At 41.4% G+C, this 26,953-nt stretch overlaps 1 protein-coding gene across 3 annotated transcripts in view; it reads right to left on the bottom strand.

The window, feature by feature from the left end:
* Nucleotides 1-2,573: 2,573 nt before the first annotated feature.
* The window catches only part of tfec (transcription factor EC), a 44,988-nt gene continuing 20,608 nt past the window's right edge, over nucleotides 2,574-26,953 (bottom strand). The window contains exons 1-8 of one of the 3 annotated variants that reach the window (XM_071914554.2): nucleotides 16,796-16,935; nucleotides 12,172-12,426; nucleotides 11,231-11,332; nucleotides 8,811-8,856; nucleotides 7,488-7,544; nucleotides 7,286-7,361; nucleotides 6,152-6,299; nucleotides 2,574-3,858 (exon numbers count right to left, since the gene is read on the bottom strand). In XM_071914554.2, the coding sequence (XP_071770655.2) occupies nucleotides 3,388-3,858; nucleotides 6,152-6,299; nucleotides 7,286-7,361; nucleotides 7,488-7,544; nucleotides 8,811-8,856; nucleotides 11,231-11,332; nucleotides 12,172-12,426; nucleotides 16,796-16,852 (1,212 nt within the window). In that variant the 5' untranslated portion in view covers nucleotides 16,853-16,935 and the 3' untranslated portion in view covers nucleotides 2,574-3,387. Of the gene's footprint in view, nucleotides 3,859-6,151; nucleotides 6,300-7,285; nucleotides 7,362-7,487; nucleotides 7,545-8,810; nucleotides 8,857-11,230; nucleotides 11,333-12,171; nucleotides 12,427-16,115; nucleotides 16,133-16,795; nucleotides 16,936-26,953 lie in introns of those variants that run through there. The other 2 variants (XM_078282075.1, XM_078282074.1) reach the window with 2 other exon arrangements.

Below are 26,953 nucleotides of genomic sequence, written 5' to 3'. Positions count from 1 at the left end.
TATACTGGGAAGTATGGGGGTTACCATAGACTTTAGCTCACACTGCCCAGGCAGTCTCCCGACCGTTGTATTTTATTTAATGTTTTACACTAAATGGCAACTAGGAGGTTGGGCAGAATCGTTTTACTTTATTTGCTTTCTTAAATAATCCACCACATTTGTCCTCTGTTGTACTACACTACTGCATAGGGTTTCTTTTTATTAATAAACTGTATGGCACTGTTGATTACAAAACACAGCCCATTGCTGCCACCTACTGCTTGAAATATGACACAGCACTCCTTTCATCTGGGGAGTGAGGTAATTCATTGAGGGGAGACCGGTTTGCTGTGCATGCAGTAGTAACACAAAAGGAATGGGAAGATTATTTTACAAGGTGTACAGTTTTTGGCAGATATTCAAGCAAGAGAGGAACCAACAATAATCTCTGTCTTATGAAGGAAAGTGAGATAAAGGGCAGAGAGAGAGAGAGAGAGAGAGAGAGAGAGAGAGAGAGATATGAGGAGGTTTGGAGGATTACAAACTTTACAAAATGTGTTTTACATCTCCAAATTAATGTTCTGTTGTTAATGTATGGGGCTAATGTCTCTAACATTATAGCGTTATCTGATACCCGCGCTGTTTTCTCAATCCACTGAGGACGTTTCACATCAGCTCTGTGAATTTCCAAACCATGGTTTGATGAACTGTGATATTCCAAATAAAAGTCCCTTGTTCTGATGTCACCGTTGCCTCATCCGACCACATTGCCTTTTGAAGCCTGTGCGTAACTGGCCTTGAACTTTGTCCATGATAGTCTTTGATATGGAGGGAAATGAATTAGTTAGGAGAAGTTTAATCTGACTTTCCGTTTCAGGGTGAAATGCTTTGGCTCTTGAGTCACCCTCAAAAGTGTTATGTGAATGTGTATGGATGGATTCTGAAATTAGGCGCTTTTTTATTTTTTCTATTCTGTCAATAATTTCACTGAGGTAAATGGTATCCACATTATCCCCTATTGGTTTGGTGTTATTGTACCCCGATGCTTGGACTTTAATCAATTGCCGTGCTAGACAACTTGGATTGGTGTATTTTTTTCCAAGTTTAGTAATAAGAGAGAGAAGGCAATGGAGAAAAATCATTGAAAATCAAAATGTAAATTGAGCCTTTTGAAAATTAATTTCAGTCATGCAGACTTTCTCAGATACTCCCATGTTTTTCGGCATAATGAAAATCTATATTTACCTTCCATAATTGCTTTGGCCAATTACCCGTAAACATCACTCACCACTTTGTAGTTGGAGTGTCTATATTCCATAATGATTGGTTGGTTCAATCTTATTTTGCGGCTATAGAGGAGATGCAAGCAGGAATGTTTCGATTTCATTATGGAGAAACACACAAGCTAATAACATTCTGAAACATTAATTCAGAGAAGCTTTGATGAAGAATGTAGGATATCCACTGGGAAGTATTGGCATGTTTTTTTTTCATATTTTTTTAGACTGGTGTGTTTGTTGTATTATTAATGCATGACTTCAAGATTAGAAAAGCATGTGTTGATGAAGGATTTCTTCAAACGATTCAGCATCATACACAACTAGACAAAGCTGTACGTATTTAAGACTTCAGATCATTTTGAGGTCAAAGTTTTTGATCACTTCGAGGCAAACAAACTTCTCCCAGCGAACTTAATGGATGAAACGAACAAAATATATGATCATATTCTTATAAAAGGACACATCTCTTCATCCAGCTTACCTCAAAGGAAACTTTCTGTACTCTTGGCTAACAGCTCTCCTAGCACCTCTTTATTTCTACCCATTATTCACATCCTCAAGGGCTCATCAGCTCTCAGTAGGCTCATCAGAATTATTACTCCTCCTCTACTTGTCTTTATTATCCAATTTCCCTCCTCTCTCTTCCTCTCTGCCTCTCATTTCCAATCAGCCGCCCTGTAAGCAAGCCCCTAACCTTCCGCAATGAAACTTTTTCCGGCCAAAGACTTGATGTAACCCTCTCAGCCTCGTCGTAGTCCAGCAAGCTCACTTTGCTTCACACTGGTCGCTCTCTACCATGGTTCTGCCATCATACACCTGATGTGGGAGTTTAGCGTCCCTTGCATTTGTTTCACAAAGAGAAGTTAATCATATTTGAAGGGTTTCACTCCAAACTGAGATGTACACTGTTTGCAAAAAAGTGATACCTACTCGTACCGATCTACTCTGATCGATAGCACAAAATTATAGCAACTTATGGTACTTTGTGAAAGATAGTGAGTAACGTTGGTCTTCAGTTGACAAAAGAACACCTTTAGAGACTGGATGCTCAGAATTTTAGAGATACTGAATGATGATTTTCTCGTAACAATGTTTTGTTTTTTGATTTTTTTGATTTTTTTTTGAAGGAAATGTAGCATTTAGGAATATAACTCCTAAATTGGTCTTTTGTATTGTGTGTAAGTGTGTGGGTGTGTAAGTGTGTGGGTGTGTGCCTGCATGCATGACTGATGTCTTCGGTGCTACGAAAACAAGACGCCAAATAATCTGGTTTATCAAAAAAAGGGGTTTTATTATATTTTTCCCACCCCTACTAAGAATAAAAAAGATAACATGTTAGATAATAATATATAACTTTTTTTATGAATACATGGATTAAAACATACATAAATACATAAACATTTTTAAAAAATACACTTAAAAGACACAGACAAGACAAAGGACATGTTAGGCATTTCGGCGAGTACATCGGTTACATTTTCAATCAAGACAAAACTGAGAGTAACCAGGTTTGAATAAGGCACATCACACAACCACAATCCCGCAACGATTTCAAAATCCTTTCATAAAGCAATAGCATTTTCACTTTTGAAAACGGACACTTTTGGCAGGTTTTCAATGATTGTTTTGTTTTTGTTACAGTGTACATCTACCACGGTATTTACCAAACAACAGTAGACATTGTCATTTACATCAGTTTACTTAATGACTCCCTTTTTCTTATGAGTCTGTTTCCGCTCTTGCTCTGTCCGGGAGGCAGAGAAACTTCTTGACTCTCTTGACCAAAGTTAGAATGAGCAGGAGGTCCATGGGCTGTTTCTGGTCAAACCCAACACAAGCTCTGGTCCTGGAGAGCCATGGGGAAAGCAAACTTTTGGACCAATCGAGCTCTAACACCCACCTGATCAACAAGAACTACGCACTTATATACACTTGCCACTTCGAGGGCTCTCAGGTGTGTTAGCAGTCGACTGAAACAAAATCTTGCAACCCTGGGAGTGATCATCATTGTATGCCTGGAGCCATCAGTCAGTGTCTCAACAGCTCTGTGTATGCCCTTTAACACTGGGGATTACAGCAGACTTGTCATGATGAGGCATCAAGAGCGAGTCGGCAGAGGGGTCGCCCATCATAGGTCGTCACCCTCGGCGGAGCTGAAGCTGCTCCTGCGGCTGCTGTCCTTGGAGGCGGCTCCGGGCGACCCGGCCGAGAGGAGCGGGTCGGTGCCGAACGGCGAGAGCGGGTCGTCCATCAGAATCTCATCCAGCCGGTGCTCCTCCTTGAGCGTAGCGCTGAAGAAGTCTGTGAAGTGGGACAGCGGGTCGGAGAACGTGGTGGAGCCGTCGGCGCCGACGACGTGATCCTGCGGCCCGCCAGCAGCGGGGAGGGACGGCATGGCGGCCACGGCGGCTGTCCTCTGAAGGTAGTCGCTGTTGAGGTCCTCTTGGTACAGAGGAGGCTGCTGTGGCTGCTGGGCCTGGGGAGGCTGCTGCTGCTGCTGCTGCTGCTGCTGTTTGAGGAGGTGGGAGGACAGTTCTACTGTCCCCAAGGCTGTGGACATGTTGGGGAGGCCGTGGGCTCGCGCCTGGATCTCAAGCTCCTGGAAAAACACAAAGAAAGGAGACCAGGAGTTAGAGGTGGAGATATATCTATCATAAACATGTTTACATTATTCTTAGCATAGTGGCACTTCCATTTCCTCTCATGGAGAATTCATCAGCTGAGATTGGTTTAGGTGTCAATCTATTAGGTGAAGTATGATTGATGGCTGATGATAAATGGCCTTTTAATAGAGCATAAGGTCATCTCTTTCAACCACTTGTCACACGTTGTCTTCAGCACCCACCACCCACACCTTTGGGTGTCTATAGACAATGTCTCATGACCAAAAAGTCACAGATCCGATCCTGCAACAGCTAATGTGCCCATGGAAAACCACTTCTCCTGTCAAAGTATCGTTGAGAAGTTACCTGCTCACTCACTGTAAGTCACTTTGGTTAAGACCTGGCTGAATGCCTAAAATGTAAATGTAAATTCCTCTTTCTACTCAGATAAAACCACACTGGCCATGACAGCATGGTGTGGTGTAATGTTATGAGAAGCTAGGGCCACGCCGCCTCCACATCTCCTCCTCCACCTCCACCTCCACCACAGCACACTGAGGTTAGGTTGGAGTGAGGGAAAAAATGTACATGGGAAGGTTACGTGTTGACACTCTTCTCCCACACAGTATCTTATCACACAGTATGTTATCATTTGTAATCACCTATAATCAACACTTATTTGGCTAACGCTGTCGTGACAAAGCCCCGTTTGACCTTTTGTTAACTACCTTTTTATCGTCAGTGATTGTCAGTGTTTCCTGCACAGTTCTCGTCATCCTTGGAGATGATTAGGGGTTTTGTTTTCTGCCCTATTGACAGACACTCACCTCAACTAGCCCATCCCAGTTCCTCTCATTGGAGTAGACTCATGGCTCAATCAACCCACAATCTGTGCATATGTGCTTACGATTGTATGCGTGTGTGACGAAAGCATATACAAGCATTAGCGTCTCCCCTTCATTATTAGGGCTCATCATCTAGCTCTGACCCGATTTCTTCTTTCTATCTATCCACCAGGTAATTATCACCGTGCTCTCTGAGGTTCAGAAAGAGAGGGGAGGGGAAGGACCTCACACAAACAATAGGAGAAGGGACGGTACCCTGGTTCGGGTGTCGGGTCGTAAAGCTTTGGAGGTGGAAATTAGCAGGAGTGTGAAGTGTAAAGGTATGATTAAAAAAAAGAATAAAAAAAGAATAATAATAATTAAAGTATAAAGGTATGATTGAGGTTGGGGAGGGGGGGCACTTGAGAGAGTGACCCTTCATCTTTACCATGCTGCCATCAGGTCAATGTTTTGTTAAATGTATCTGCTGGATGATTGGATGAGGGATTAAAAGGATGTTTCTTTAAATAACTTGAGAACATTTGAATGCAAGTTCACTTGGATGCTGAGGTGCATTGGGACTGTGTTGTAAGCACAAGAAGATGGCCAAATAAATATTGGGTGTAAGACTGTGTGCTTACAGTACCTTGGCCCGGTGTTGCCAATGCATCTTATGGATAACAATGTCTTTGTTCCAGTCCAAGCTGATGCAGCAAAGCTGGTCTTAGTGCTAAGACGTCAGTGAGAAACCTGGCCCCTTGTATTAAGGAGTAAGTTCAAAATTTATGAGGACCATTTGGCTTTGTGGTTTTCACTTGATACTGAAGTCCTGTGTTAGGAGGTGTGAATGTAAAAGCAGAATCATGTAGATATCGAGTGTAAGGTTGTGTACTTGCTTACAATACCTGGGCCAAGTTTTCAGAGAGTATCTCATTGCCAAGCTCATTATTGTTCAATACTAAGCCAAAGGACAACCTTGACAAAAATGTCACTGAAAAAATGTCCCTGGATAAATGTGTTACACTGCAAAAAATATCCATCTTAACAAATCTAATATTTCGTATTTTTCCTAAAACAAGTGAAAAAACTTGACTGATCTGTCTCAGTCTGCCTTGCTGCACTCGTTTCTAGAAAATTCCTGAAACAAGTTGAACTGCATTGGAAATAAGTGTAATTACCTCAACCCATTGGCATAATTTTTGCACTTGTTTTAAGAATAAATAAGATTTTAAGACTTACTATGAGCCTAAACCACCTGTTAAAATTGAATTTTTTTTGCAGTGTAAGGAATAGATTTATGAGGTGAAATGCTTTTTTTTATTAGCCTCTTCTTTTATCTCACCTGCATATTTGTAAGTCTTTTCTTTCGGTATTCTGTGATGTTTTATTGCTTCACTTGTGTGTTTTATCCCCGTGCATGTCACCAAAATAAACCAAACACAATTAGACTTTTGTGTTTTATTACCTGGATCCTCAGCAGCAGCCTCCTGTTTGCTTGCTCCAGTTTCTTCTGACGGCTCTCCAGCTCCCGGGCGTGCTGCTGCTCCTTCTGCAGCCACTTGATGTACTCCACCGAGGCCTTCAGGATAGTGCCTTTGTTCCAGCGCATGTCGCTGCAGAAAGGAGAAACGTAAAAGATAACCTTTTACACAGAACCCCCTGACGTCGGCAGAATGTTCTCCAAAATAAAAAAAAAAAGGGTGGGTAAAAAAAACTTTTAACACAGAAAGAGATTTTTTTTTTTCCTCCTTTTATGATATGAATAAGAAATGGTGATTTACACGGGGCAATTATTCATCCTTGGACATTACATGGGGACACTGAATGGGAATTTTAATAGAATAGTTAAGTAGCTATGTGGAAAGTCCATTCTCGTACCTCCTTGTTCAGTAAAATTAATCCTCGAGTAAAAATAGGTGAGGGAGAATGAGGTAAGTAGGAAGACAGGGGAAAAAATGGAGAATTGGACTTAAGGTGCCAGAGTGCAAGTCATTCTTTTGCAGATATTATTACTTTTTTTAAAAGGAAAAGGTGGCTGTAGTAAAATTGTCCTTTTCCACAGGAGTGAGACGCCGGTCTGATCTGTGCTAATAATCTCTTTTATCCAATGTTAATGGCGCGACGACAACGCTAACCTTCCATTTAAATTTGAAGCAAAGTTCAATTGCGAAAGATGGCCGGTGGATTTCAATTCAGGTCCATATTCCATCTCTATGTGCCAATTGTGCTTCAAACTTTGATTCAAATGGTGTGGCCTGCCTCTTTGCATTTGACCCTTTCCTCATCATTCATGCTTTGAGCTGAACTGCCGGGACCCAGCGAGAGACGATGTACAGCTCTTAGAGCGTAGACTACAATGGAAGTTCAAGTGCACCCTTGAAATATGAGTGAAATGTGCTCGAGTACTCATTTGAATTCAATGAACAACGTTTTGAGTGTCTTTGTGCCTAGAATTTAATATGCTTCCCCGCCAGACAAGTTCTTGCAGTCGTTTTTCGTTGACAGGCCAAATGGCTCAGGGGTGAACAGGAGTGCAAAAATAAAGTGAAGTAGTGCAATGTTTCAGTAACAATAAATACACTGAGAATGTGCAACTTACGGGTCATTTGACTTTGGTATGAGTGTCCCCAACTCCTTGATCCTGTAGTTGATGTTGTATCTTCGCCTTCTTTCAACTGAACAAGCAGAAGGAGAAGAGGGGGAGAGATGGTGGGACATTGTCAGTTCCTCTGCTTTAGGGAAGCCGCAATTGATTGTCTGATGAATTGTGAGTGAGATGAAAGGCAGTGGGAGACACTTACTCAAATTATGGTTGTCTTTTTTCTGTCTTTCTTTGGCCATCACTCTTGTGTCGTGTTCTGTCAAAAAATAAATCACAAAGAGAAACGGATTGATTATCTACGCACACTAATTTAGAAACCGAAAGACAACGACCACGAAGCACCACAAACGGTCTAGTCAGCACACGCACAATTGGTTATTTTGAGGGAGTTGAGTGTTGGGGTCAACCAGAGTGTGGAGTTTCCCAGCATTAGTCTTCACCACAGACACAAGCTTGACCTCCTTACACACACACACACACACACACACACACACACACACACACGCACACTGAAAGGGCCCAATTTATCCCCTCCAGCATGTCTGTAGTTCATTGTGAAAAATCTGTGTGTCCTCTTTTAAACTACTTGTCCCGTAATTAAGACAGTTTAGCAAATTCGCTAATCTTTCCTGAGCAGGGACAAAAATGCCAGTGCATCCATATTTGCATTCACATTCTTCCAAATTACATAATTAGGGTCCTGAGATTGGATTTCCCAATTTGTCTCTGTTGATTCAATCAAGACATTTTAAAACTCTGTGTAACAGCCCATTGTCCACTCCACCCACTCAAATGAAACAGATGGCAATTTACTTATTTTCTCGTTGAGAGTGAAGAGTTCTTCAGGCATCCTTTCTATTTCCTAAATCAATTTGGCTTCTTTGCTTGATGCATGACATTAATAAGAAATGCCTCAAAGAGCCCTTTGTTTTTTGCTGTGCGGCACAAAAGTCTACACGTTTCCACAGCTTATGAAGAGCACCAATGACAATCGGCATACAAACAGATCCAACAACAGTGGTGCAACTGTTTGCCAAACACTGGACACTTTTACAGTGTAAGAAATCAACTTACAGAATTAGAACACATTTGTCTGTTAGTCTGATACACCTAATTGGACTTGATATTCGCCAGGGACAGACACACACAACAAGTGGCTGTGCATAGCCAATACATGTATACTGTATGTGCATTTCCATAAACCACCCACCCAGAACTTTAATTTGCTCTCAGGAAGCAAAACTCACTCGGGGGAGATTGATCTAAGAGGGATATCCCTTATTTTGGCAGGATGTTACCATTAATAAAATCTCAAATAATTGCCTTATTCTTATATACTTTTTGTGATTGGATTTAATAATTTAATAATTTATTTTTACCTATGTGAGCATGTGATAACTCGTTAATTGGCTAGTTGGTTGATCAATGCTATGGTATGAGTTCATACCTGTGTATTCCCTTTTTACAGTGAGCTTTGTGGGGTTAGAGGTGGGACTCATTCCGCCATTAGGGGCATTCATACCTTGTTCACCCCCATAGACGTCCAGCATGCTGCTACTGAGGGACACCTAAAGAGGAGAGAAAGAGGGGGAGAGAAAGAAAGAGAAAGGGTCAATCAACGGGGAAGCATGCGAGCACATTAGCACATAACCACGCATGCCATTCACACTTCAATAAAAGCCACAACACAAATAGTTGTTTTTAGCACTGCTTAGTATGCCTTTGTTTACTCATTTGAAAGGCCAGTAAAGGGCAGAGGGCATTGTCAAACATGACAAGGGGCAGGTAGAGCGATCAGAGCCTTGCAGGGAATAACGTCGGCCCCCGGGCCCCCCGGCTTTGTCCCTCCCAGCAGGGAGCTGCAGGATCCCCCCCGTCCCTCACACCAGGGCAGGGTAAACTCAGCTCCCTGTTCATGAATTGTAGCCATATCTAGAGATGAATGGGATTCAGATTCTCTGCTCATCTTGCATCGTAATGAGCAAAAACAACAGGAACTGAACCCAGCTGTATTTAGGTCAGATAAGGTCCAGCCTCCAGCAGCTCTACCCCATCCAACCCTGTCCCCCAGCCCCGGCTAGCCGCTCTCCCTGGGGTTTGGTTTGACCTGGCACAGGGCCTTGATCTACTAACACCACCATTATCAGAACCCCTCCACTTGAAAGGGTTTCTAACACAGAGATGAGCTGTGTGCTGAAAATAGCATCCCATTAGATGAAAAGGCTAGCTGGGTCAACTGGCTGAACAGAGGCAAAACTGTTTTCCTATGGGGCCGTCTTCCCTGGGAAAACATGCATCAGTTCTGTGATAATGACGCCTTTTCACTGACTCTGGTGGAATGTGAAGATATAGCGTGCTGACACATGTGTGTCTAATTCGCGTCTCTGTGTATTTATGGGAAAATGCTACAAAAGCCACCGTGAATCCCAAGATGTGTACAATTTCATCCACTGGGTGTGTGTGAAATCTAACTCCTAGACTGTAGAACCCGATAAGGATGGAGGTCAAGTTAGGAGTTGGGAAGGGGGAGGGGAAGAAACAAAAGAGAGGAGAAACTGCAGACATTTCAGATATAAGCAGTTGCTTTGGTTTGCATGCGCGTTTCTCTCTCATTATCTCAACAAGACGGAAGGAGAAGAGGAGGAGGAGGGGGGAAAAAAAGCGCTTATCAAAATGAAAGATTGCGACAGTTCCCCTACTACTCCCATTGTAATCACTTCAATCCCTCTCCCGTCTGTGTTCCTGGATGTGTTGACACGGCGAAACGACGTGATGCATCGTACTGTATGACTAATTAGGATGAATTGATCCATTTAAGCATGGTATCATTTTTGAACAAGCCCACAGGGAGTGTATGCATTAGCCCAATCCAATGGCTCAGTAACTCTCTCCTCGAAATCTCTCGCTCCCCTCTGTCGTGCTTCTGTCCTCGCTCTCAACCTACTGCCTCTTACTTACTCCCCCTCCCTTGCCTTGTCTTTCACTCCCCCTCTCTGTCTTTCCGTTGTCTGTCACAGTATCTCTTGTGTGTATTGCTGCATGTCACTTTGTGTATGTGTGCATGATTCTTTGTCTGCTGCTCCGCGTCTCTGTATTTAAGGAGTTAGGCCTGGATTCCTTCATGACTCTGCCTTTGCTTGGAATCCCACCGTTCCCATCCCACAAACTCTCTCTGTATTGGGTTCAGGTGTAGCTATATTCTCCAGCCGAATGGACCCCTTGTCCCAGATTTCCATTCGGAGTTTTAGAATTCCGTCCTGCCTATGAATCGCACTGGGAACGCTTGTTCTTGGTGCCATCTCTGCATGTTTTCCTTTTCGATTGGAATGCCTTGCCTGAATAAAATGTTTTCCGTTATCTAGTTTTGCCCTCTCGCTCCCAGTCTTGTTGGTTGTCTTCCCAAGAATGGACCTTAGTAAGACAGTTACTATAAATTCAGCCTGTCAAGGTCATGTGGTTTTCAAGATCTGAGCTTATACCCTAATTTGCCTTCTATTGTCATGTTGTCATTAAATATATCGCTCTTATTGTCTTTGTAAGTTAATCTGCATTGTTGGTCTTCTTGAGAAATGTGAGAAATGTTGCTAAGCCCCAATCCCCAGCCAGATGAACTTTGACTCATCTCTGGACTTAAGCTGACCTCAAACTAAGACAGGCCCCCTTTTTCCCAAGCTAGTCATGCTTGAACATTAATGTTTGGGTGGAGGAAGCTCTCTCAAAAGTTCCCTTCCTCTTTAAAAGAGAGAAATCATTAGTTAAGCAACTTAACTTGAAAAAACCCCCACCGCAAATGATAAGACAAGATAAGAGAAAGAACAAAGTTGGATATCTGCAAAAATCAATACACACGACCTTCACACTGTAGATACTCCATTGTGATAGAATTCTAAACAGTGTTAGCCTATTGCTGTTAGAACAATAGTTAATATGATTGATACTTACATTGTTTTGCATTATGATGTTAGGCTCCATGCAATCCAAGCCTCCATCATTGAAACCGGATTCAAGACTAATTAGGTCATCAATAACTTCATCCATTGGAAACTAAAAGAAAACAGTAATTTCAGTGTACTCATGGAAAGACCGATGATGAAGATACCAGAATTTCAACGTTGTCCAAGTCTGGTCTTTTTAATCTCAACATTCAAACCAAAATAGACAAGAGATGCAAAAGGGAGGGACTGTTCAGAGACTAATCCAATAACAGACAAGGTCTCCGCCGCCATGTCTGAAGTTAGTTAGCAGTGTTGGCGGGAAACAAGCGGCTGTTATCAAACTAGTTTCCTCCTTTGAAAGAGTTCTCTCATCAGAGACTGCATGTCTGAAGTTATTGATGAGCACATCAGAGAGAGAGGGAGATCAATAACGGCATCACTTTGTTTAGATGATTAGTTGAAACGCTCTACTTTGTTCAGAGTCAAACCCACTGCGGATGGAAATTTCAGATGTTATTGATGCTTCCAAATTATGTTTTGATGGTCGGTCCAAACAAAGTGTCCGCCATGATGAGTGCAGTGGTAAATACACCACCTTACACTTGATCTCTCTTAATAAATTCATTCAGAGGGACTAAGACAGACTAAGATCTCACAAGATACTATAAAAAAATGAACACAGAACAGAATATTTCTCTCGACAGGAACAAAATGTCAAGAGTGTTCCAAAATCCACCAAATTTATTTCCCACAGTCCATCTGTATACATGTCTGTGGGAAATAAATTTTGTTGCAATTTCACTCTTTTCCAGTTACAAGGCACATTTACGGTCAATTCTGTTTCACTTCTATAAATTCATCCACATTAAAATTCAGATTCAGAAACTGAAAATAGAAACAACCCCAAACCTCCTATCCCCGTCCAATGACCACTGCCCGTCAACTCACCTCGCTGTCGTGATTGGCCAGAGTGAGCAGGGTGACCGGGCTGTTGGGGTTGCTGCCGTCGCTGACGGAGGGCATGTGTCCGTTCCTCATGATCGGCACGGCGGCCAGCGGCTGGCCGGGGGCGTGGGGGTGCGGCACGGCGTGGCCCGGCCCGGCCGAGGAGGTCAGCTTGGAGCCCAGCGTCAGGTACTGCTTCACCTGCTGACTCTGGGTCTGGTGGAGGTGGAACTTGGAGTTCTCCAGGTGGTTCTGTACCTGCAGCGAAACAGATCACAGACCAGATCAGTCAGTCATCCCGAATGTACATTCAGGAGGTGGGAGTTTACAGACAGCGTTTCACACTGCAGAAACAGCGCTGAGTATGAAAATATGCACATGGGTCATCTTGGTTAGTTATCGGTGGCTAGCGGTTTTTGTGAAAAGATGATCTCATCCAACACACAGAAATAGTTGTGGGTCTTTCCCACACAATTAGTCAGAAAATACACAACAGAATTACTGCAACAGCATTTTGTAACATGCATGACTAAGTAAACGCTAAGATTATAGTGTGTCACATTTGACGGTATTTGTTATGAGATCATCAAAAACATTCTTTACGAGAATCAAGACTCATCTTTTGACCTTTTCTCAAGCAAAGCATCGGCATTTTCTGTTTCTGTTTTAAAGTGTCTGTTCCTGACCACAGTTTTGACTAAAGCATTTTCCACTAGGACTGAATTGAAACTGTCAAACAAAATGCATAACGTTTGGTTATTTGCCTTTTTGTATTAATCTGCAATAGTACACACATATACAAGTAGCTTCAAGTTAACCTTGCCAAACCAGTAATGAAAATCTTACATACGTTACTTTTTAAAAACATGAGAAGAATGTTCAAGAAAACCAGACAGCAAGTAATTCTGAACTCTGACATTCTTACATTTGAAGCTCTGGTTGCGTCCCGCATCGTGTAGTAACTACAGTCAGTTAAGTGTGGCATTCTCAGGAAAGCGGATAATCTTCAGGTTGGTTTGTTTTGGTGGAGCAGCAGGTCAAATCCAAATCTGCTGCTGCTATCCTGTTGATCTGCTGGCTATGTAGTGAGTGTCTGTCCCCTCCAGTCCCCTACCAGTGTCTTATAAAGGGCCCTAAGTGAACTAATTAGGCCCAAAGCTGGGGGTAAGCCTTTATGTTGCGTAGCGTGGTAATCACTTCAAACAGTGGACTGTCAGATCACCCAGGGTTTGATCACTGCAGGATATCTGCCTTTAGCGTCTATCACTAATTCATCTGGACCGCCCCTTTCTGTCTGACTGGCCAATCAGAGGTCGACTCCCAGACTCCTCTGCTGCCTGCTCCAGGGGTTGTGACAGTACAATTGACCCTTGTTCCTCAGTGGGGGTTTTAAATAACTCCTCCAATGCCATTTTTAACCAGGCTTTTTCATTCATTGACTAGTGTCAATGTAGACAATTTAGTAGCATCAGTTTTTCAAACAATAATTGCACCCAGCTATTTTGAGGTCTTTTTTTAGAGTTAGTCCCATTATCACTGTGTGTTTGGAACTATTTTCAGAAGAGAACCGCTCGTGCCTAAAAATGTCTAATTCACTTGTCTGGGGCTCACAAAGACCATCATTGTTGTACCTTGCTTTATTAGTTTATGGCCTGTTAAGTATTTTGGGAACATTGTAAAAATAAAAAATAAAGTTCAATGTTTGTAATGGTTTGATTATGTTCATCTTGTCAGTTGTTGGTGATTGTCATCTTGTCTGTGTTCAGCTATTATTCCCACAATGTTTTACTTCCTCTCAAGAGTATTCTTTTGACTGTACAAAATACCATGCACTGCGGGTTTGTCTGAACTTCTTAAACTCAGGGTATCACCCAGTGGAATGCCCCAGAGCTATATGGCTGTCACTGACCTCAGCTAATCAATAGGAAGAGAAAGAAACTGCGATTGGCAACTAATGTTACTGTTGTAACTGCAGATCCAATAGACTGCAATATTACTACTGGCATATGTGTCATCGACGATCAAAAGTCAAAATACATTTTTTCATTCTCTCTTGTTCACCTCTGCTCTCATATCCATGACATCACATTCAGAACAGTTTCCAACAGCTTGAAAACAAGACAGTCATTCACATTATGGACATGGTTACATTTGCCTTAATGATTTATCAAGTAAAATGTCACAAGTATTGAAAGCATCAGAAAGTATTGCTTAAAGTGATGAAATAAGTTCCCCCTGGCTATTACTTTCTGTTCAGGCAACTAAGAGCAATGGAAATTTCTATGGGTCAAGTGTCAACACAGCACAGCAGAACTGAACCACAGGGACTCTGGCAACTTTGGAAGTGGACTTCATACTAAAAGTCAGCATTAAATTCCCCCCGTCAGCCAAAGCTGCCCTTATTCACCACTCATCCGCATAACTAAGAACAGGCTCATCACAATACTCAACTTGTCACCAGTGACTGAGAGCTCTTATCTGGCTGCTCCAGGCCAAACAAGATGCCAGTTGTTAGCCAATCAACATTTTTTTCCCACTAAGGATAGAGGAAGGGATGCCAGGACCGCTACACACCACATCTGCTTTGTGTGACAGCGGATTGTCCTGGTTTTACTTCGCCTCTCTCACTACTGTAAATGCCGGAGACACGCTTGTTAGCCACTTAGGGGAATCTGATTAGATTTGAGAGGTAATGGTGCTTCAGTCACCGAGGCCAGCCTTGACAATGGCGGGCCTGTGCATGTGTGAAGAGGGCATGCTGCAGTTTATCAATGCACACCATACACACAGGCCTGGAACGAGATAAGAATCCAATCAAGTCTCAAGTTTTGAATTATTGTGAGTATTCTGATGTCTGAGACACCTCAGTGTTTTTTATTTTTTTTCCTCAGTATTGCTACTGGCACCTGCTGCAACAATTGAGATAGTGTTTGAGCTCGCTGTTAGAGCTAGAGTTGCAGGTTCAGTTTCCATTCACACACAGTGCTGCACAATAAGCTGCTTTATACTGAAGTATCTTCCACTCGTGCGCCTACAGTAGAGTCTGTAGGCTGGAGCTTATCCACTGCTAATCTTCCCATGTCAAAGCAAACGATATCAGTCAACGCATTTGTCGGTTTTTGCTCTTGAAGACTCTGCTTGTATTCGCCATTCAGCCAACAATGTACCACATCTGCTGGATGTATTTCAGCATTGAACATGATTCTCTCCATACAGCAGTGTTTCATCGTGATTGAATCAGAGCACAGAATAGTTGTTCAGTTTGTTTTTCTAATTCCCCAGGCTGGTTAATAGATATAGACTTGACTGTTGTTAGGAGATCAGCTGTGTCCTCCTAACTTCATTTGAAATGTTTAAACCACTAAAATGAGGAATGTCACACAGATCCAGACCTTCCCCCCACCCTTCCACATCCACACACACACACACACACTCTTTCTTTCTCAAACACACGTGCTGTCTCTTTTTCTCTGACTCTTTCACAACATAATTAAACATAATTTCATTAACATACTTACAGTCTACATAACCGCACATGCACACACAGGCACGCACGTCATATCCAACAAACACTCTTCTATGCTTTATGCTCTCCTATGAAATCATATCACACTATTTATGCCAAGCAACAATAAAGAATGTGTACCTAATGCATGTCAGCACCTGTTTATTAACCATAAAGCATGTCATTACAAATGTTCTGGTAACAAACAATATGTCAGCCTCAATAAAGAATAACATCCATATTCTGTAGCACACATATTATAGTGCTGTACTCCCAATTACAGTGATTTTGCCAGAACTAAAATACTGAATCATCTGCTAAAAGATGAAGATAAAACTTTGGATAACAGACACACTCTTTTTTTATGCTAAATCTTAGAAAGTATTCTTTAAGAGTATAATTTTTCTAGGCTCTAGTTGTATTTGATAGTGATGTGATTTACCTCAGAGTAAATAGGTGTGTTTCTGAAGTCCCACTGAATTGCTGCACTGATAAAGGCAGTGTAACAGACAAACTTACAGGTGTTTCTTCTAAATGAAAAGCTATTGCCTAACTTAGTTTCACTCTTGCCCAAGTTCTCCTTTCACTTCAGAAAAATCTAACGCCTTATGAAACCCCGGGTGACATTGACATCGACTAGCTTTACAAATTATGGACATAACCGAGTAGGAGTTTTGGATTCATTTCTGCAAAACGCTATGCATTTTACTGCGTGTTGACACAGTTAAGGAATGCTGTCAACCGTGCAGAGTAGCAATGCTCCTTTTTTTTCCCCATCTTGAATCAGATATAGGATGAAAGTGGAACAAGAAGCTTTCTCAGGCATGCTTGCGATAGTTTTGCTGAGCCGGCTAACCAGTAAATAGCTGTAACCACACACTCCGGATTGTGAAATGTGAGGGGAGATAAGCCTGGGATAGCAAACCGATCGCAAAATCTAGATTCCGCAGCAGCTGAGTGATGACCTATTCTGTTATTCTGGTTGTAAGAGCATGCCTTTTAGAAAGCCTAGACAATTTTGCATGCGTGCAAACAGCAATGAATGCACACACACATCCATTTTGCTACATCCAATCCTGCCCTGGTCTCCCCGGGCCTGTGGCTCAGTCAGCCCTCCCCTACCTGCAGAAGTTGGATCTCTGTCAAGGTGATCACTTTGACCACACAACAGCGACTCATGGCTCCCAGAGTGGCAGCGTCTCCCGCCGCAGGAGCTGCAAATTCTACAGAAGAACAAGAACTGTCACGGCTAGAGCTCTGCCTCTCTCGTTCCAGCATCCAGAGACAGGAGGAGAAGAAGAAGAAGAGAGAGGGGCTGCAGAGTCCTTCCTGAGCTTTGCAGAAATGTCGGAAAGGAAAGGAAGACATGACACATCAGCTTATTGGGGAGCCGCACGGGCTGTTTCCTTTTTGTGTGTGTGTGTGTGTGCGTGTGTGTGTGTGTGTGTGTGTGTGTGTGCGTGTTTTGGTCACTGAAAGGCCTGACAGAGGCAGAAATACAGATGGCGGTTAGGGAGGGGGGCTAGTAGGTTGACAGAATGTGAGTTCCTGCTTCTGGATCACCACACTTTCCTGCCTGCAGAACATCCAGCCCAGCTCAGCACATTCCCCCCCAGGTTATCTCGATGACACTCACTTCCCTCGCAAGGCCTTTTAACTACACCAGCAAACTACAACCACGTCCTCAACTAGGGAAACACACACAAATGTATCTATGTATGCGTGCACAATACTCACAGATATACAGACGTGACCTCTTAGTTGATATCATGTCCCAGTCATTGTCAGGCCACAGAGAAAGGCCAGTATAGGGCTTCCCAGAGGTTACATCCCTGGGAGAATCCCTTGACACAGCAAAATGGAAGGGGGTCATAGCAAGTCAGCCATGCAGCCCCAGTCCCAACCTCAGATCATAAAAACAATCAGCTAAATCTGAAGCCAAGAACTTCTTGGATGCAGGAAAATGGACTCATCAACTAAAAAAAATCCTACCAGGGTCAGCAAAGCAAGAAAAAATACTTGAGACATGTTAACTGTTTCTGTTAATGTAGCTTTTACTTGCAACAGATAGTGCCTGTTGTCAAAAAAGTTTACATTAATCTTGATCATTTCCACTTGTGATAAGACTAGTAGATACAGTGCATCAACAGCAAAGCATTATGTACCTCTAAGTTTAAATTCACCGCTGACTGACTCTGCTGTCAGTCTGATTATTAATACTTCAGGGCCTTATACCTTTTGAAACACTTAAATACATTTATCAGAACTAAACTGAAGTACAGTGAATGCAATAAGGCAAATTAAATTACAGTGACTCGATTTTAAATCTAGCAAGTGCAGATTATGCATTTAGAGGAGTCACTTAATTTGACACTGAAGTGCTCAATAAGGTGATGTCTCCAAGTGTTACAGTGCAGTATAAAATATGTGTCCATGGTTGGTGATTTCATTATATAGGAAATGCCTGTCTTGATATTATTATGTATCTAATGCCTGCAAACAGGTTGCCAGCTCTCAATATAACCAAACAGAATCTGAATAAAGTCAGTAAATCGGTCAGTTATGGTTTAGTGTGATTTTTGTTCCTGTGTCTAAATCACTTTTGCTGCAGTTGGAAGGTCTGAATGACACATGCTCAGTTGTTCTTCATGTCTGTTGACTTTATATGTGAATGTGTGTGTGTGCGTGTGTGTGTGTGTGTAGGTGTGCATGTGGCTGTCGAGATGTGTGTCTGCACACCCACAACTTCACCAGTACCCACCGGTGTATTTGTCTACTTCTTGTTTATTTGATGCCCACTGTGTGTACAACCTTTCCTCATCTACCCAAATTCCTGGCTGGCCATTTTTGGCTCATCTTGGGGCGAGCCCACAGTGCTCACCTTTGTTAGTCCCCCCGCACACCATGTTTTAAACATCAGGGACTTCCTATAAGAGTTGGCCTGCTTCTGAGACAACACTTCAAAGTGCTGCTCCCACATCTGAGGGCTGTTTTATCCTGCTAGAAAAGGAATGCATAATGGACACGGCACCACTGCACTTTTAATGATTCTCATATGAATTAAATATTACAGCAATTTTAACTGGATTACATGTGAAAGTGTGTGTGTGTGTGTGTGTGTGTGTGTGTGTGTGTGTGTGTGCCTGTTACCTTGATGGGATATTGAATTTATGAAAATGATCTGCCTCAATGTAGCTTTCTTTGCCATACAGACAATGCAACTTTATGAAAATCAGTCACAAGCTTCATAAGCTTTAATTAGTTAATCAGCAGCAATCTGTGCAACTCCACTGCAAAAAATGAAAAATGTCCATGTTAGCAAGTCATTTAGTCTTGTATTCAGTCTTGAAATCTTTTTCTTATTTTTTTTTTCTTTTTCTTATAGCAAATGAAAAAAAATCTACCAATGGGGTGAGATCATTTCCTTTGTTTGAAATGCAGTTTCACTTGTTTCAGGAGTTTTCTAGAAGCAAGTGTCAATATATTGACTGAAGGTATAATAAGGCAGATCACTCCATTAGTATCAAGAAAATGACACTTGATTCAAGAAAATTCTTGAAACAAGTTGATTTGCATTGGAAACAAATGGAGTTATCTCACCGCATTAACAATTTTTTTTCATTTATCTCTACGAAAAAATACAATTTAAGACTCTCTCTCTCTACTAGATTACATGACTCGTTAAGATACATATTTTTTGTAGTGTAACATGTGACATCTTTCACTTTCATTCAAAATTCTCTATATGGATGATACTGGCTTTCTGGCTTCACTGATCAACAGCGATATCTACATGGTTCAGTCTGAAGAGAAGACTGATTCATTTCCCACCTTCACTTTTACAAGCAGCAAACATTACATAAACAATTTCAACAATCTGAAAGACTTCTGAAAGCTGAGTGAAGAGGGGGAGAGAGATGGAGAGGAGGAGGAGGGCACAGGCAGAGGAGATGCAATTAGTCGAAATGGAATAATGTGATTTTCACCCTAAATCAATTAGAGCACATCATTCTCTGTGAGCAACGACAAGGGGCCTGTTCACAGGCACACCTGAGAGATCGTAGACCCTCTACACACATACACACATGCACACAGACCTACACACACATACACACACACACACACACACACACTCACACTAAAAAAGGTTAGCTCCTTATTTATCTCCTTACGTGTCCTGCCATCAGATTAGGTTGTGGTATGTACACTATGCCAGTAGCTCTTCAGAATCTACCTGAGTCAATGAGAGTGTTTACGTCTACATAGTATGTGACTAATGGTTCATATCCCAATTAAGATCTTACTCACGAAAAGCTGTTTATGTGCATCTGTTTACGGGAATAAAAACAAAACAACTGTCACAACCTTGCAGCCTCATCCAGGGTGCAAAATCAAAAACCAAAGGAATGAAAAGAATTCAGCTACTTTTGGGGAACAACTGACAAAGCTTAATATTAAAAACCAACGCGTTTTGGCTGAGTTCATTCTGCATGCAAAGATATTGCAGCCAAAACACATTGTTTTTTAAAAGTAAACCTTTGTCATGTTGTTCCCCAGAATAGTTTTTTTTTTTTTCATTGCTATGTGCATCTTCATATACAGATCACAAATATTTCTGTACACGTCTAACCATAATTAATAGTATTCTGAATATTGCCAAATTCACATATATCAGATTCTCTTTTTTCATAATTGGGATGTGAGCTTATCCAGGTTATTCTAGACAGGGTGTGGCATTTACAGGTGCCAACTCTAACACGGAATACTTGAGTATCCCAAATAATATTAGAAGGTTAATGTGCATGTAAACACACACAACAGCTGACAATTCAGGCATTAGCTGACACTCTTATCTAGAGCAACTTAAAATGAGTGAGCAGGTAGGGGTTTGGTGTCAAAGACAATTCAACAGTACATGCAGCTGTTGATTCACATAAATTGGCTGCAAGGATCGAACCTGTAATCTCTTGGTTATGGGACAATCTCTAACACTATGGCCACACTGCCACAGAACACACACTACTGTCCACTTCTGTGCCAGCAACACTTTTGTCGGGACAGCGTAAAAACTGTAAACGCTTTTTCACTACTCATACAGTTACTGTTGTTTGGCTTTGAGGGCCAATACAGTATATGTAGAATGATATGTATAGACTGCTTTAACTATATGTGAAGTCCTCTTATCACTGTACCGCCATGTGTGTCAGTATGAATTATAAAAGGAAAAAATTCAGCTACTCTTGGAGGCCGATGGATGCTCCTTGTTGGTTCTTCATCATAGACGAGTGCGTGCCAGGGCAAACAAAAGTTCAAGAAGAAGAGCTGTCACCTCCAAGAGTAGCTGAATCTTTTCCTTTTCTAGTTATTTCCAGTTCATGCACCTTGGTTTAAAGACGAAGTTGCCACAGTTCTTCCTCTTGCACTGTTAGTATGAACTGTGAAACTCTGTTTTTCGCCTACGAGTGTCTACACCAATGTCACCAAGACCAATTCCTTTACATTTATTGTACTTTGCGAGTGATTCTGTAATACTGCTTCAGTGTGCATGCCTTTTAGAAAGGCATTGCAATGGCTGCTCACCACTATATCACCATTGCTGTGGTGAAACAGATGAGATGTTTTCCTGAAGCAGTATTCCTGTCCTGAACCATGACAGATACACAATTAGAGTGATAAAGTAAAGCACTACTTGAACTGGAGTAGTTTTACTCGGGGAGGTTATGTAATATAATGTTTAGGAAGTCCTGAAGTACCACACTAATCTTGGTGTTTCCTTTGTATCACTTTAAGTTTATTCAGTTCCTCTTTAGCTGGTGTCACACTATCCACTTATTTGGACAGTCCGATGCTGATACTCAGTTTACTATCAAGTGACTATAATGTGTCACTAAATAATGTACTGAGTTTCAGGCAATGCAATAGTGTGAAAAGTAGTCTGTAGATATTCAGTGTCTGGTTTAGGGTTGATAATCGGGTTAGAATTAGGGTGCAGTTTAGGGTTAGACTAAAGTCAGGGTTAAGGTTACATAGTCTGATGCAGTAAATAGGCAAGTGACACTTTGTTGATCATCTTACTCTTATAGTTAATTTAGTATCAACATTGGACTATCCAAATAAAGTGTTATTTTAGGGTCAGGGTGATAATCCCTGGGGTCCACATAAAAAACAGTACAATCCTAAATCAAAATCAACACACTATCTACCTCAGCTATTAAAATATAAACAAATAGAACAACAAAGCTACTGAGCAATACAGAGCAGGGGATTGTGGGTAAACTGCTGTGTGGTGGTTGCGGTCCTGAAAGGGCCGTCTCATCCTTGACCCTCACTGTCCAGTGAGCTAGAACAGGATGGACCGGCGCTCAGCGTTGCTTCTCTGAATGATGTCAGATAGTTGTACTGTAGACAACTTTAATCTCTCGGTTTGGCAGACAGTGGAAAGAAGCCCCGGTGGGCTCAAGCTATAACTATGAAGTCCTATTAAAATTACGCACATGATTGATTGCGAGACAGTCCCAGCTCACTAAACTAAAGCCCCTTTCAAGCCTGGGCAATGGCCTAAAGACAAAATGCTTAATACAAAAAGGAAGAAATACATCATATCCTCTCTCAAAAATAGACAGAACGTACGTTGTGTTTAAGCATGTTTAAAAGGAGGAGTTGGGTTCCTTTTTAAATTCAAACTGTTTTGGGAAATAATGATAGCCTTTAAAATGCACGGATGATTACAAGAGAAGGGTGGGAGAGCGAGGAAGCACTTCACCCACCTTCCTAACCCAACTCTAACTAGATTGTACAAATAGGATTTCTTATTTCACAAATAAATTCAATAATTGTAAATTTGTGTTCTTGAAATTTCAAAATTTCGGGCAACTTGTGCTATAACTTGCAATCCTGTCGTTGTAAATGAAACACCTCAGTCATTTTTGAGGCACCTCACGTTTTAACGTTTTAAAAACAGCTGTATTAACCTTGACTTGGCCCCTTAAAAAGAATGCATGTCAAAAGCGGTCTGAATAACCTTATTGTTTACTTTAACGCAATGATGTCCTCAGGGACGCGCCATTCAAAGCCACTTCACTGGATCTATTTTCTCACACTAATTCAATCTACATTTCACGGCATCAGAAGTTACTACGATAAATTCATCTATATTGTGGTTTTACACAAATCTGTTATTCTACTTACCTAATATTATCACATACACTCTCATAAGCCAGCTTTGACTTGATGTTTGTTGTTGCGCACTTAAGCTGGCAAATCTCATTAAGATCTTCCACGGTGTAGTTGTGATTTCTATCTACAAACTGTATTTACATCAAACAACATGCACTCATATAATTGTAGATGCACTTAATGCGATCAAAACTTCTATATTTATAACTGAATTAAACAAAGGCATCGTTTTAAAACATCTTTTTTCATTGCTTAGTTATGTCTTATCTTGGTTTTTTATTATTTATTTTTATTTTAAGAATAGTGGGCAGTATCCTCTCTTTAATTATTTTACAAATTCGCTCTAAATAGTAGAGTGGACATAAGTAAGACCACAGTGAAAAGAGGGAGATGGACAGCACAGTATGATGCGAGACAAGAAAACGTGTGGTCACAATTTGGTGGTTTTCGGATTAGTTGTACACCTATATGGAGTATTAATGTAGAAATTGACCAAAACAATGAATGCAGTGAATGTCACCATCAGAGTTCAGCAAGACAAAGTGATACAGAGGAAGAGGAGGGATGAATGACAGATGAGGTTCAGGGGAAACCAAACTGAGGCCAGAAGGACCTCAGACCCAGATAGAAGATTCCTGCTGTCCCTTAATATTTTGACTCCTAGTCGGCTTTGTAAACATTTGGTAGAGAAAATGATGCAGGTCACTGAAGTGTCAACACCACACTGTATGGGGAGCGTGTTTCTAGTTGTGTTGCTAACACTCACACACAATTAAGGCCAGGCTAAAAACCTTACGCAATCTTTGGAGGCCCAAGGCAACTATTGCCATTTCACTCAGATAACATAATGTCACTCAACAGGATTGTATCCAAATAGACTGTATAACATATTGTCAAAACTGAAATAAATTCTAAGCCTCTAAGTATTTAAGTAAGTATTAAAGACAGTAAAAGTCTTTTCCCAGTGTATTAACCTGTGTCATACCCAATAAATAAGTGTTTAAATTACAATAATATTCTAAAATACTTGAATGAACAAATGCATAATGCACTTGATAATATGTAATATCACAATAAGTGACAAACAATTACACTTTACACTTTACAATACACATGTTAATACACTGGACTAATTGTAAAGTGTTACCTAAGTGTCTATAATTGTTTGAGGTGCTGCAAAGGCCATATTAATTAAATCATCATCATAATATAATCTATCCTCATTACTAATGTCTATAGTATGTGTGCCATGCAGTCAGATACATGAAAAAAAAAAACATGACATAGTACAATGCTATGCTCCAAAAACCTTCACTTTCCTTTTCTTTTGTGTCTTATCAATCATCTCCCATTGATTAGCTACTAGTAAGCCTAATTCAGAAAGCAAGAGTGAAGATCAGAATCTTTCCATCCAAGCCGTCTGACCTTTGAAGCTCAGCATGGCATCAAAAAGAAGATCCTATCCCTAACAAACATAAAGTGCATTTGTGGGCTAAATTTGCAAACCGCTGTTCAAAAGCTTTCGGTGGAGATACAGTATATTGATTACTCCCCCCACTCCCTCCCCCACCCCCCTCTTAACTTGATTGTGGGAAATTAAATAATGCAATAGCTGTTTAATGAGAACTAAGCAGAAAATTAGATCAACTTTGACCTTACCCGAACTAATAATACACGGTTTGTGCTGTGGACAAAGAGCTGTGTGTTCGCGCTGCCCGGCTATCTTTGTGCCCCCGCCGTTTGAACGAGCGGGCTGCTGTGGCTGAGGGAGGAGTGCCAGAGTGCCAGTGCTGCTCTTCCCAGCGTCTGGCCAGAGAAGAAGACTAAACACTGAGAGTGAAACTGAGGAGAGAGACAGCTAAAGGTTCAATATCTACACACTGACCCGTTATGAGATCATGGCGGTAGCAGTTTGTACTGATGGACACACACACATGGGAAACATTTGTAAGCCCTTCCTGAGAATTGACACGCTCGTACCTCTCTCTCTGGCAGGGATAGCGTGGTAACATATTTTCCAAAATCATAACCCCAAAAATATGAACTCTAAATACCAACTGCAGCTTACATCCCAATTTGTTTTGTCTTCCACTGAGTTGAATTATGGAAAAAATCTCCACTTCATCTCCATCCAATTCTATCCGCCCACATCAGACCTAACTCTTTTTTTTTATGAGTTAATAGAATTGGTTTTAATATTTGAGAATTTCTGTACAGTTTAATACTTTTTTTTTTTTTGCGGTTTCCTTTATTGGATCAATGCTACCCCCCCACCCCCACCCCCCAACCACTCATTCTCATCACTCCAATTGCCAGTCACAGATAAATTGATTAATCAGCTTCGCCTGAGTTTAATTTTATATAGAAGAAGAGGCGGCCGCAGCCTCCGGAGTACAAACTGGACAGTGTGCTATCCTCTCATGCACGGCTGTCAATGCCCCCACCCCCCCCCAACCCCCACCCCCGATCCCAACACCTCACCTCACCTGACCCCCACAGACCCTTTTGTATCCGGGATTCAGTCCCAGCCTCAGCTACTCCCAGACCAAGCTCCACACTAAGTCCTCAACCAAGAGCAACTAGACAATCGTGGAAAAAATCGTCAACATTTGATAAAGTCTGTTTCCCATGTCTAGTGGAAGCTCCTATGTAGGTTTTCCCACCTAGAGGCACTTTCTCAGTCATTCATCTGCCCTCATTTACACAGTAGCAGGGAGAGGAGAGGAGAGGAGAGGAGGAGAGGAGAGGAGAGGAGAGGAGATATTGAGTCTAGTTCTTGACCTTTGCCAGTCCCTCTGTCTACCATATTTCCTTTTCTCCCTTTCTTTCTTTTTTCGTTGTCTCTCATCCTTCCTGTCACTGTCCACTGTATGCTGATAAAGTGGAAATGCCTTGAAAGGGTATTCCATCAAAATTGGGCATTTTTACTTTGCAAAAGTAAACATTTTTGTTCATTTTGTCAAGATTTTTGTTTGTTTTTCAAGTTATGAGTTCCCAATGATGATATCATGTCATTGCATTGCCTGAGATGGACAAAAGAAATTGTTATAGACAGCCAGATTCACTTAAATATACACTGAATGTGCACAGTCAAACTTACTCTGTTCATGAAATACACTGATGATGAACCTAGGTAAAAGCCATTATCCCTTATTGATTTCCCTTATTGAATCTATACCAATTACAAAGGAGGAGATGTAAATAAAGAGAAGCGGATGAGTTAGAGGAGGATTCTCAGGACATCTGAGATGTGGATTGTCACTATCAGAATGATCAATGTCCCTAATATTTTGTATATTCACTGTATTTAACATCTAGAAATATGAAAACAAAAAACATGAAGATGATTTCTTTCAAACATCTTAAACAATGTATTTCATGCTGTTACAGGGTTTCGTTTTCCTTGATATTCAGTGTGTGTCCTCATGTCATTTCAGTTTACTAAAGTGAAAGTGAAAAATGGCTAAACCTGCACATTGAGTACAACCGGAGAAGAAAGAACAGGAACTGAAACCTGAGGAGGAAATCAATTAGGAGGGAGGGGGGTTCTCTTTTAATCTCTCGGTTAACAGCTAAGATGTTTTTGACCCAACCCAGGCCCCCTGAACCCTGTTCACACGCTGTTCCACCAGTGCTGTCAGTGTAGCTGATGCATGCGTTGGATTTATTCGACTTATGTGTTGATAATGTGCGCGTAAACTAAAACGAATGTGACTTTACTCTGCAACAAAACTTTATGTCGTAATACTGCAACTAACAGCCACGTTGAATCAGTTTCATCTCAATACATTTGAGCGATACGATCCTTGCGTTGAACTCTGCACACAGTTTGCAGCAACACACATGCATTAGGGATTAAGTGCAATCCTGGTGTAAGCCTCCGAAAGAGTTAACATCACTCTTAGTTTTTTTAAGCATTCTGTGGTCTAACGAGAGCTGGCTAGTGCACACTGAGTGGAGGTACGACTTACAGCAAAGGGAATGACCGTGATACATTCCTGAAATATTTTCCCCTTCTCTTTCTCTCTCTTTCTTTCTTTCCCTCGCTCCCTGTATCTCTCCCCCCCCCCTTCTCTCCCTCTCTCTCTCTCTATCTCTCTCTCC

This window comes from Centroberyx gerrardi, chromosome 24, assembly GCF_048128805.1.
Source record: "Centroberyx gerrardi isolate f3 chromosome 24, fCenGer3.hap1.cur.20231027, whole genome shotgun sequence".
Taxonomy (NCBI): domain Eukaryota; kingdom Metazoa; phylum Chordata; class Actinopteri; order Beryciformes; family Berycidae; genus Centroberyx; species Centroberyx gerrardi.
Note: the sequence above shows the minus strand (reverse complement) of the source record. Positions and strands in the feature narration are given on the sequence as shown.